Source organism: Chlorella variabilis (genome assembly GCF_000147415.1).
Source record: "Chlorella variabilis unplaced genomic scaffold CHLNCscaffold_6, whole genome shotgun sequence".
In the NCBI taxonomy this organism is placed as follows: domain Eukaryota; kingdom Viridiplantae; phylum Chlorophyta; class Trebouxiophyceae; order Chlorellales; family Chlorellaceae; genus Chlorella; species Chlorella variabilis.
This window is the reverse complement of record NW_005435082.1, coordinates 1,103,933-1,114,910: the sequence shown is the minus strand read 5'-3', so window position 1 is coordinate 1,114,910 and position 10,978 is coordinate 1,103,933. Positions and strand designations below refer to the sequence as shown.

Genomic DNA, 10,978 nt, shown 5'->3' with positions numbered 1-10,978 from the left:
CGGGCGCGGCGACCGCAAGCGCAGCCGCAGCCGCGAGCGCAAGCGGCGCGACCGCAGCCGCAGCCGCGAGCGGGGGCACCGCGGCCACAAGGAGCGCAAGCACCACAAGCACAGCCGGCGGGACAGGGAGGAGCGGCGGCGCAGCCGCAGCCGCGACCGGGGCGACGGCAAGCGCAACGGCAGCAAGGCGGCGGAGGAGGCGGGGGCTGGGCCGCAGAAGATGGATGTGGATGTGGTGGCGCCTGCCCCGCCGCCGCAGCCGCCGCCGCCGCAGCAGCAGCAGGAGCAGCCCAAGGGGAAGGCCACGGATGAGCTGGAGGCGCTGCTGGAGGAGCTGGGCGAGTGAGGCCGCCCGCCGCGCTCCGCCCTCTGCCCTCCCTCCTTCTCTTTGTGCTCCCTCTCTGCCTCCGGCCCGCCCTCGCTCCACCGCACTGCCTGCTCGTCGCTCCCTGCTCTGCTCTGCTCTGTTCTTACACTCCTGCTTTCAGCAGCCCACACTCCTCTCCGCTCTGTAACACATCAAATCGGCACGCCATGGTGGAATCAGCATCGGTGGCATTGTTGCGGCGCGTGCAGCAGCTTAGTGCGGGCCAGCTCAACACCGGCCAGCTCAGTGCGGGCCGCCCGCATAGTTGAACTCCTTGCACCCCTCGATCTCCACTGCCTTCAGGCTGACCGTGCTGGTGGGCAGGTAGCCGGTCTGGATGCCCTGCGGCGGCGCGGGGTGCGGGGCGCGGGGCGCGGGGCGCGGGTCGGCAGGAGCAGCGCGGCGGAAGCTGCACGGCGAGCTCTCAGCCCCATGGGCAGCTTCTTGAGTGCTGTCTGGTCCCGAGGGTGGAGTCCACACTTGCCTTGTAGCCCATGGTGGAAGCTGGGGTGCCCTTGATGGTGGGGTTGCGCTCCGGCCACCGCGCCGCCGACTGCTGCCACACCGCCGGCTGCGTGACGAACGCCGCCGCCTTCTTTGCGCTTGCGATGATGTGGCCGTACTCGTTCACGATGGGGATGGTGCGGCCGTCAGCGGTCTTGTGCGGCGCTGCTCCCCCAGTGGCGGCCTTCACCACCTGTTGGCGGGGGGCGGGGGCTCCCCGACAGCTTTGACCAGGTGAGGGGAAGCAAGCCGCAGCACGCTAATTATGCCCCGGGATTGGCCATTTCAGCCACGGGGAGCGTTCCCACGCTTCCCTCACAGAACCCAGCACGCCATTGCACACATCGATGCCCACCTTGCTCTTATCGGGCTGCTCCCAATTGCCAAGCTTGTGTGGGCTGTATGCCTTGTCATACTGCGAGGCATTAAGGATACGCGACATCGCCACCGGCGCAAACACACACTGCCCTTCCCGGCGGGCTCCGCTGCTGTACCACTGAGAGCGCTGTAGCCGTCCGAAAGAGGTCGAGGAGGCACAAAACGACGCACGCATGGCCCTGTGACCATCTGGCCCTGTCACCACCACCGGCAACCACCTGCTGACCGCCACGCTGGGTGCCGGCGCCGCCAACTCGACGTTTTACAACCAGAGAGACCGAAAGATAAGATTTAGGGGTGTGTGCAGCTTATCGACACTAAACAATGTGTGCAGCAGTTCAAAGAAGGGAAGAAGCAACAACATATGGGCGGCCCACACGGCAGGGCCAGCCTGGCGCGCCCTGCGCCGGGGCAGCCCCACACTTCACACATACCAAGGCGCTAGCGCTAGTACCGGAATGGAAAGAATCGTCAAATGCGGCTGCTGCGGGTAACAGTAGAAGGTGTCAATGGGCGGCCTGGGCAGGCCGCCTCAGCTGAAGGAGGCGGAGCCGGAGCGGCCGGTGGCGGGCGGGCCGCGGACGCCGCCGGGCGGCGCGCGGTCGTACATCGCAATCATGCCCTTGAGCGCCCCCTGCTCATCGTGCAGCTGGCGCCAGATGTCGCTGCCGCCCACCCGCCACGACCAGTTGCCCTCTGCGCGGCCGGGCGTGTTCATGCGGGCGGTGTCGTCCAGGCGCATGATGTCCTGCGGGGGTGGCGGCGGGTGGCGGGGTGCAGCCAGGTTGGTGCAGGGAGGGCGGCAGGGGTTGGGATGGGTGGCATGCAGATGCAGAAGAGGGCGCAGGTGGAAGGTTGGAGGGGTGTGAGGCAGGGGTGGTCGTTGGTGCTGTTTGTTCGGTGATGCAGGCCGAGGGCAGGGAGCTCGGCCGTCGCGGCTGGCAGGCATGGGCGCTAGCGGCAGCCTTGGCCGACCTGCATGGTGATGACGGCGGTGTGCGCGCAGGAGCGCAGGCTCTCGCGGATGAAGCAGTATGCCACGTCGTCGTCGGTCATGCTGCGGTACGACGGCGGGGGTGGGTGGGGGTGGGGGCAGACAGCAGCTGCGCGCTGGGTGGCAGACACCAGGAGGAAAGGACGCACACAGCACAGCTGACACGACAGCACAGCACACCGCCTGGATTCGGGCCTGCCTGCCCAATGCAAGCGGCCCGGGGGTTACCTCCCTGCCCTGCCCTGCCCCGCCCTGCCCTGCCACAGCCTCAGCCGCCTCACTCACCCGGTGTACCGCCGAATCAGCGCCTTCTCCTCGGGCTGCGCGCCGTGCTTCCACCACCCCACCGCCGTCTGGTTGTCGTGCGTGCCTGCAGCGCACATTGAGGGTGGGGGCAGCGGCGGCGGTGGGACGCGCGCAGCTGGGCAGCGCACCCCACACCAGGGGCTTGGCGGGCCGCAGATGCTGTGCCGGGGCAGCCGCATGCCTGCACTGCAGAGGCATCCATGCCCAAGCACACAAGCACAGCACCACGCACTACCCGACCAGCCACGCACCCATCACCCAGCTGCCCCACCCCTCCTCCCCCCACCCACCCACCCACCCGGGTACACAAAGCAGTTTTCGTAGATGTTGTGCATGAGGTGGGTGTTGGTGGGGCCGCCGCCCCACGCAAACTGCAGCACCACCATGCCCGGGGCGCCGATGGCCTGGCGCAGCGCCACCACGTCTGGGGTGATCACACCCAGGTCCTCAGCCAGGATGGGCACAGAACCCAGCGCCGCCTCCAGGGACTCAAACAGCGCCGCCCCGGGCCCCTTCTTCCAGGTACCCACCATGGCTGCGGGGCCACAGGGCGGGGAGGGAGGAGGAGGGGGAGGAGGAGGAGGAGTGAGGTGGAGGTGGAGGCCGCGGGGAGATGGTGGCGAGGCCCAGCAGCAGGGCTGAGCAGAGAGAGGTGTGGAGCGTGAAGCAGGGAGGGCCGGGAGCCGAGCGAGCACCCCCAGGCATGAATGCCAGCCGCGGCGGCGGCGGTGGACAGGGCCTCGTGCCGGCATGCAGCCCCACCTGTCTCTGCGTCTGCGGCCACAGCCCAGTAGCCGGCAAAGGCGCGGAAGTGGTCGATGCGGGTCTCGTCGTACAGCTGCAGGCAGGCGGTACCATGGGCAGTATGGCATGCAGGCAGTACCATGATCAGGATCGGTACCATGGGCAGTGCAGCTGCCGCCTCGGCAGCATGCATGCCTACCTGCCTACACACACGTGGGCCACCACCACCACCACCACACCACCACCTTCGTACACACACACCGCTCCCTCCACACACGCACCTGCATGCTCCGCGAGATGCGCTGGCGCCACCAGGCAAAGTCCTCCGCCGCGTGCGCCTTCCAGTCGTACAGCGGGCTGCCCCACAGCTGCCCCGTCTCGCTGAAGGCGTCGGGGGGCACGCCGCTGCAGGGGCCAGGCACGTGGGAGGCAGGGGTGGAGGCAGGGAAAGAAAGCAGCAGCGAGGGTAAGTGCTGCAGCCAGGCGTGTGGCTGGGTGGAGGTATCGTGGCCGCCTGCCCAGGCCTGCATCGACAGGTGATCCAGCAGGGCACGCACCACACACATAAACCCTCCATCCCCACCCACCCACCTGACCAGCGCGGGCTTGCCGTCTGGCAGCAGCTCAAACAGGTCGCGGTGGGCCCACACGTCGGCGCTCTGCCCGCCCACATAGATGGGCATGTCCCCCACCAGGCCCACGCCACGAGAGTTGGCATACGCCTGGAGGCAGGGCGGCGCAGGGGAGCGGCGGCGGTCGCAGCACGACGGAGCCACCCCACCGCCGCAGCTGCACACGCCACCTCTGCTGCCCAGCAGCCCGCCGCCCTTCCCGCCAGCCACCCCTCCTTGCGTAGGGAGCAGGTTGTTGGGGCCCCACCCACCTTGAGCTCCTTCCAGAAGCGGTCGAACAGGAACTGCAGGGCGATGAAGGAATCGATGCGATCCGCATTCTCTCCCCGCACCCTGCGCAGCAGCCGGCCACGCAGGCAGGCAGCAGGCAGGCAGGCAGGGGAGTGAGGACGCCAAGACGCGCAATGAGCCTGGCAGCGCCGGGCGAGCCGGGCAGCGGCATACGCACATGCTCCGCCCGCATGGCATGCGCCAGGCTGCAGCAGCCCGGTGTGGCGGCGCTGGCGGTGGGCAGAGGGGCAGCAGGCAGCCGATCAGAGGTGGCAGGCAGGCTGGGCCGGGGACAGCCAGCTCACTTGGCCAGTGCATCTGGGTCTCGGTCCCTCACATCTGCTGGCCAGTCCCACCACGCCTCGCCCACCAGGCCCGGCTGCTCCGTCAGCACGCTGCACGCGCAGGGGTGCGGGCAGGCAGGCAAGGAGACACGCAGGCAGAAAGCCGTCAGGAGCGGGCTGCGGCGATCGGCCCAGCGTGGAGCAAGCCGGGCGGCAGGCAGGCCGCTGCCCGTCGCGCATCACAGCGGCTGCCATGCTTTTTCGGCGTGAGCCTCCCAGCAGGCAGCAGCGCCACACCTGAACAGCGCCGACGCCTCCACCCAGGCGTTGTCTGCGCGGAACGCCCGCATCTCGTCCCGCAGCCCCCCAAACGCCTCCCCGTGCAGCAGCCGCTGCGCCGCCCTGTCCAGCAGCGGCAGCTTCCACTCCGCCACCGCCGCAAAGTCGGCGTGCAGCTCCACGGGCTGCGGCGCGGGCAGCTCCCCGCCCTCCAGCAGCCCCATCTGCACCAACTCCTCCACCGGCAGCAGCAGCGTGTTGCCGCACAGGCCGTCCAGGCCGGAGTATGGGGACCAGTAGGTGTTCTCGGGGGGCACCAGCGGCAGCAGCTGCAGGGGCCAGGGCCCAGGGAGGGGACGCGTCAGGAGCGGCATGCATGTGTGTGTGTGTGTGTGTGTGGTGGGTAGGCATTGCAGGGTTAAACCTAGGTGGACAATGCAAGGGTGGGAGAGGTAACGATGGCGGCGCACAGGATGCACGCGCCGGGCAGGCAGAGGTGGTTGTCGGGTGGGCAGCGAGCAGGCATGCGCGGCGCCCCGCACCTGCCACAGCTGCATGCCGGTGTCTGCCAGCCAGTCCACGAACCGGAAGGCCTCCGCCCCGATCTCGCCCATCCCAAATTTGCCGGGCAGCGAGGTCGGGTGCAGCACCACGCCCGCCCGCCGATGCTTGGGCGGGTTGGGCCCCGGGTGCCCATACTCATCTGGCAGGTCGTCGCCCGGCTGCAGGCCGGGGAAAGGGTCCGGGTAGGGCTGCACCCCTGCCGTGGCCGGGCCCGCCGGCACCGCTGCCGCCGGCGGTGCCGGGGCCGCGGCCTCGGCCGCCGCCGCGCAGCGCGGCGCGAGCCGCGCTGCGCGGCGGGCCGGCAGCGTGGCGGCGGCGGCGGGTGGGGCGGCCCGCCGGGAGGGCCCCCGGATGGCCCACCCCGCCCTGGCCGTGGCGCACTGTGCCTTCACCATGCTGCCTGCGCTTCTGACTGCCAGTAAGGGCCGCCGAGCTGTCAGCGGCGTGGACTGGAGGCAGAGGCGGCTCTGCGACGCGATCCAAGCTCCCTAGCCGTCACAAACAGCCAGGGGAGCAAGGCCGCTATTCGTGGGGGCCGCTGGCACGCAAGGTGATGACAATGGGTGGAGTTGAACAAGGAGGGGCTGATGCTATGAGACAGCGCGTCTAGACGCCAGTTCCAATCATGTGCCGCTATTGAAGCCCATGCCGCGGCGTCAGCCCGCTGCGCTTTGCCGCCGCCGACCAATCACTGATGGTGGCACCGTGTCACGTCTGTTGATGCTAGGTGGCTCTTCAGGCCCTGTCCTGATAATTGTGGTCAATATAGCCAGCACTGGAGCTTAATTAGTCGGTCAATGAGTGCACGTGCATTTGCAGCGATTCCGAGCACCTGCTGAGCTGTGCCCGTCGCTGCCTGCGGTCGAAGTTCTGAGGAAGCAATGATGCCTGGAAAGCTTTGCTGCCTCCTACATGTTCTGTGCTGCATCATTCATGGCCATCTGGCTCAGATGCCCTTCTACACAGGCATTGCCCTGAGTGCCAACGGGGCAGAGGCAAACACGCAGCGCATCTGCACTTGACCACTTCCTGCCTGCCTCGTTCGCGTGCAGGGATCATGAAATGTAACTGGCACGATGTGCTTGAATTCCCCTTATAGAGACTGTAGGAGAGTTCGGAAATCAGGCAGGAGCCTGCGGCGCCGCTGCCTCGTGCCGCCGCTGCCTGTGCCGCTGACAAGCAGGAGGATGCTGCTGGCGGCCCTGACCGCGCCTCTGCCGACGCTGCAGCAGCACTAAAAGTCTCACGCACCATTCCCGGATGGCAACGGCTGTCTAAGCGTCCGCATGTGGGTCATGGCCTGTTGGCGAGCTCCCCACTGTGCTCCACACCCCCAGCGCCGCTCCCTGCAAGTTACTGAAGGTCTCGTATGCACTTGGAGTTCTAATACCGTGCGATCGGGAGCCTGGCTGCAAGTTTGAGGAGGTGCCAGGGTCTTGAGGGGGCGTCTGCCCCGCTGGCAGCGCTCGGCGGGAGCGAAAGGGGCGCCTGCAGCCTGCCCCCGCCTCTCTGCTCAGCGAATCTTCGCTGAGGCACCCTCCTGTAGACGGCGAGGGACGCTAGAAATGGCCAAGGAGGTGGCCCGGGGCGTGGTCCGCGAGGGCCGCTCCAAGAGCTACCATCGCCGGTGAGAAGCGCCGCAGGCTGCCTGTTGGATGGATGTGGGGCGGTCAGGGCAGCCATGCAGCCTCCAGGTGCCATGCAGCCAATCAGCAGCATGCAGAAGGGTGGGCTGGGGGCGCCCTCAGGGCCCAGACGTGCACGGAATCACCTGTCAGCCGTAGGCCGCTCGCAGCAGGCGCTGAGGCGCTGGCCGGGCCATGTGCCGGGCATCGCACAGCTGGGCGGCTGCAGCGCCGCAGCTGAGCGTGCTAGCGGCTGGCTGAAGGCCCAGAGAGTCGTCGGGGGACGAGCCGCAGGCAGCAGAGCGGCCTGCAGCCTGATGGCGCGGCCGGTGTCGGGCAGCGGCAAAGGCAGCCTTGCCAGGCTCTGCGCAGCAGGGCCTGACATTCCTGGCCTGCGCCATGCCTGCCTGCCTGCAGCGGCCTGTGGGCCATTAAGAAGAAGAACGGCGGCAAGTTCCCCACCCACGCCAAGAAGGCGGCGGCGCCCGCTGAGGCCTCCACCAAGCCTGCCAAGTTCTACGCAGCAGGTGCGCCCCGCTGGCTGCGTATGCGCGGCGCTGCTGCTGCTGCTGCCTCTTGTGTGCGCCGCTGTGCAGCGTGGCAGGGCAGCCGCCTGCAGCATGCCCTCGTAGTGCATGGTTTTCGGATGGGCGCAGCGATTCGGCATGTGGGCAAGCGGCGCGGTGCGGCACCCAGCCAGGCAGAAGCGCATGTTGGGCGCTGGGGCAGAATGGGCTGGCATCAGCGCAGCGCAGGGCAGGGGCATCCGATTCTCCAGCACTGGGATGGCGGTGGCAGCACGAGTCACGCCAGGCACAGGCTGCAGCAGCGAGTGTGGCGTGCGGCTGGCAGCACCCGATGCGGGCACCTTGGCCCGCCGGCGGTGGCCCGGAGCTTTACGGGCCGTGGCGCAGCAGCAACACTCTCCCCAGCCGCAGGCCCCTCTGCTGCCTGCCTCTGCCGCTGCCGTCGCCCTGCGGCCAGCCTCGCCCACCGCCCGCCCCGCCCCGCCCCGCCGTCGTGCCGCAGAGGATGCGCCGGTGCCGCTGGCCCGCCGCGTGATCCGCCGCCCCGCCAAGCTGCGCCCCTCCATCACCCCGGGCACGGTCCTCATCCTGCTGGCCGGCCGGTTCAAGGGCAAGCGCGTGGTGTTCCTGGGGCAGCTGCCCAGCGGCCTGCTGCTGGTCACCGGGCCCTTCAAGCTCAACGGCGTGCCGCTGCGCCGCGTCAACCAGGCCTACGTCATCGCCACCTCCACCAAGGTCCGCCCCCGGTCTGCCTGCGGGGCATCTGCCCGCTCCTGCCGCTCCTGCCGCCGCCGCCGCTGCTGCTGCTGCTGGCACTTGTGTCGTTGGACTGGCCGCTGCCTCGCTGCCGCCTGCGCTGCGCTGCTGCACCAGCGGCAGGCGCGCAGCGGCAGCCAGCAGCGGCAGCGGGGGAGGCGCGGGACGGCAGCCGTGGAGCAGCAGCGGAGCTGGCCAGCTGGCGCGGCGTGGAGCGCAGCAGGGGATGGCATGGAGAGCAGCAGCGCTGCGGGAAGGGAGCCCACAACCGCGTGGCCAGCTCCTCCGCTGCACATGCGTTGGCAGCGAGGAGCAGCCGCAGCCGGCATACCAAGCCCACAGCGCGGCTCGCTGGCGGCCAGCCGGCGCTGCGGCGCAGCAGCCATGCAGACAGCAGCCAGCGCCCGCCGCCCCTGGCGCCTTCTGCTGTTGCTCCCCCGCCCCCGGGCTGCCCCTCTTCACGTGTAGCCTGCCGCTGCTCACCCGGCCCTGCGCCTCTCCCCTCCCCTCCCCGCTTTCATCCCTTGGCCCCAGGTGGATGTGAGCGGCGTGGACACGGCCAAGTTTGACGACGCCTACTTCAAGAGCGCGGAGAAGAAGGGGCGCAAGCAGAGCGAGGAGGGCTTCTTTGCGGAGGCGGCCGAGAAGGCGCCGCTGCCGGCCGAGTATGTGGCCAACCAGAAGGCGGCCGACGCGGCGCTGCTGGGCAAGCTGAGGTGCGTGGCGTGCGTGTGCGTGTGTGCATGTGTGTGTGTGGCTGGTGGTGGTGGCTGGTGGTTGTTGAGTGCACGCGTGTGTGGAACGGGAGGCGGCTGCCCGGCGATACCTGCTCGCTGGCGTTGCCGGCCGTGGGGGTTAAGAGAGTCTCCCGCAGGAGTGGGGCTTTTGCTGTGGCTGTGCCTCATGTGCATGTGCGTCTCACCCCTCTTCTGCGCGCCACCTCTCCCCGCCTCGTGCAGCGATGACCTCAAGGGCTACCTGTCCACCCGCTTCACGCTGCGCGCCGGCGACCGGCCGCACCTGATGAAGTTCTGAGCAGCAGCAGCGTGGGCAGCGGCGGCGGCGCGTCGGCTGGGCCCGAGGCCGCCCGCCGCTTGCCACCCTAGTGGTGTGTAACGCATCACACTCGCAGTGCTCAGGACAAACGGAGCTGGCAGGGCGCAGAAACAGAGCTGGGGAAGGGCGGAGAGGAGGGAGAGATGAGGGTGGGCAGCAGTGTCAAAGAGGTCTGGTGCTGAAAATGCAGGCTGGAGTGTAGGGGGCGGGAAAAAAAACCAAGTCAATCTTGCAGCTGTGCTCAGCAATGCACTCGGAGATCAATTCAGATTGGAATGAGATCTGGCAGCAATGTGCATTCAACAAGCGGTCGTCTCTCGGGGCGGCAGTGGCGGGCTGCGCTCATCCTACTTGCCGCCCTCCTCTGGGTATGACACGCCCGATGGCTCAAAGTCGTTGCGGCGGTTGAAGGGGTCGAACAGCTTCTCGAAAAAGACGGGGGCCTCTGCACACCATGGGATGGGAGGGGGCGCACAGAACTGGCACTCGACTGGCCACCCACGTGCCTGGTGGCCAGGCAGCATCTGCATTCAAGCCTCTGCTGGTCAAACTGCACATTCTCAAGTGCATGGTGAAGGGCTGCCCACCAGAGTTGAAGGCCGGTGAGAAGTCTGCGGCAAGGAGGACGGGGCAAGGGAGCGGTCAGCGAGGCATGCTTGCGGCATGCAACAATCACGTCCGCGGCAGGTTGCTGCCTGATGTCAGCTTCACAGCAGCAGATCCACACCGGCCGCGTGCGGAATGCGCGGCCCCTCACCCGCAATGACGGGCGTGAGCTCCCAGTTCAGCGCCGCCCGCAGGCGCTCCATCTGGCGCCGCGCCACGTTCCTGTGTGCAGCGGCAGCCGGGTGAAAGCAGTGCATCATCGGAACACACGCAGCTGCACAGCTCGACTGCCTTGGTCAGTCAGCCTGCTGGCTACCAACAGGTTGCCACCGGCACAGCAGGCGCACGAAGCACGAGGCGCTGCCGGCTGGCGGCGCGGGCGGCGCCGGCGGCGGCCCTCACTTGTCCACCACCAGCCCCTCGCGGAACGAGATGGCCAGCTGGCCGCCCGACCCCAGCTTGCCCTCCGGCTCCACCCGCGACGCCGCCCGCACGTTCACAATGTTGTCGCCTGCAGGGTGGCGGGCCAGGGAGCACGGCACCGTGTGCAGGCCGCCGCCCGCAGCGACGCGCCTCCCGGCCGCACACCATGCACGCCGCAGCCGCAGCGCATCACAGCCACACACAGCAGATCCACGGCTGCCGGCAAGCGGCCGCGCAAAGGGCCGTGCCGCCAGGCAGGCAGGCAGCCACTGCCGCACCCCAGCCGCAGGCAAGCCGCCGCGCCGGCCACCAGCCAGCCAGGCGTGCTGTGCGGCCCCCGGCGGGCGCCCACCTTCCAGGAACAGGAACTCTGCGTCTATGACTGTGGAGGGGTCATCCACTTCTGTGGCCGCCCCGCCCGCAGTGCCCAGCGTGATGCGAAAGTACTCGGCGCCGCTGGGCGTGGTGTGCCGCTCCACCAGCTGCCCGTCAAAGGGCACAAAGTCGGTGGCGAGCTTGCGCTGGCGCCGCGGCTGGGCGGGCATGTCGCCGCCTGCGGGGGGCGGGGGGGGCGCGGGAGGCAAGGGGGTGGGGTTCAGGGGGATGGAGGGGTGTGCGCCCATGTGGTTCCATCATGCCGCAGGGGCTGGGCTGGGAGGGCAA

At 68.8% G+C, this 10,978-nt stretch overlaps 4 protein-coding genes across 4 annotated transcripts in view; 2 read left to right on the top strand and 2 right to left on the bottom strand.

The window, feature by feature from the left end:
• CHLNCDRAFT_57406 (expressed protein) overlaps nucleotides 1-346 on the top strand; it is a gene marked incomplete at both ends in the record, with an annotated part of 3,344 nt that extends 2,998 nt beyond the window's left edge. The window contains one exon of the mRNA XM_005849279.1: nucleotides 25-346. Within this exon, the coding sequence (XP_005849341.1) occupies nucleotides 25-346 (322 nt within the window). The remainder of the gene's footprint in view (nucleotides 1-24) is intronic.
• Nucleotides 347-1,781: 1,435 nt separating this feature from the next.
• On the bottom strand, nucleotides 1,782-5,717 carry CHLNCDRAFT_21506 (hypothetical protein; the record flags this gene model as incomplete). Its single annotated transcript, XM_005849074.1, has 11 exons — nucleotides 1,782-1,997; nucleotides 2,225-2,306; nucleotides 2,529-2,613; nucleotides 2,848-3,084; nucleotides 3,312-3,387; nucleotides 3,575-3,698; nucleotides 3,885-4,015; nucleotides 4,177-4,258; nucleotides 4,501-4,590; nucleotides 4,777-5,087; nucleotides 5,301-5,717. The coding sequence occupies 11 exons, from the start codon at nucleotides 5,715-5,717 to the stop codon at nucleotides 1,782-1,784; spliced, it is 1,851 nt and encodes a 616-aa protein (XP_005849136.1).
• A 1,170-nt stretch (nucleotides 5,718-6,887) lies between these two features.
• Nucleotides 6,888-9,265, top strand: CHLNCDRAFT_21468 (hypothetical protein; the record flags this gene model as incomplete). Its single annotated transcript, XM_005849278.1, has 5 exons — nucleotides 6,888-6,949; nucleotides 7,365-7,474; nucleotides 7,977-8,209; nucleotides 8,765-8,955; nucleotides 9,190-9,265. 5 exons carry the CDS (start codon nucleotides 6,888-6,890, stop codon nucleotides 9,263-9,265), a joined length of 672 nt encoding a protein of 223 aa, XP_005849340.1.
• Nucleotides 9,266-9,633: 368 nt separating this feature from the next.
• Nucleotides 9,634-10,978, bottom strand: part of CHLNCDRAFT_143734 (hypothetical protein) — a gene marked incomplete at both ends in the record, with an annotated part of 2,213 nt that continues 868 nt past the window's right edge. Inside the window, 5 exons of the mRNA XM_005849073.1 lie at nucleotides 9,634-9,731; nucleotides 9,874-9,897; nucleotides 10,044-10,114; nucleotides 10,295-10,403; nucleotides 10,668-10,868. Coding sequence (XP_005849135.1) covers nucleotides 9,634-9,731; nucleotides 9,874-9,897; nucleotides 10,044-10,114; nucleotides 10,295-10,403; nucleotides 10,668-10,868 — 503 coding nt within the window. The remainder of the gene's footprint in view (nucleotides 9,732-9,873; nucleotides 9,898-10,043; nucleotides 10,115-10,294; nucleotides 10,404-10,667; nucleotides 10,869-10,978) is intronic.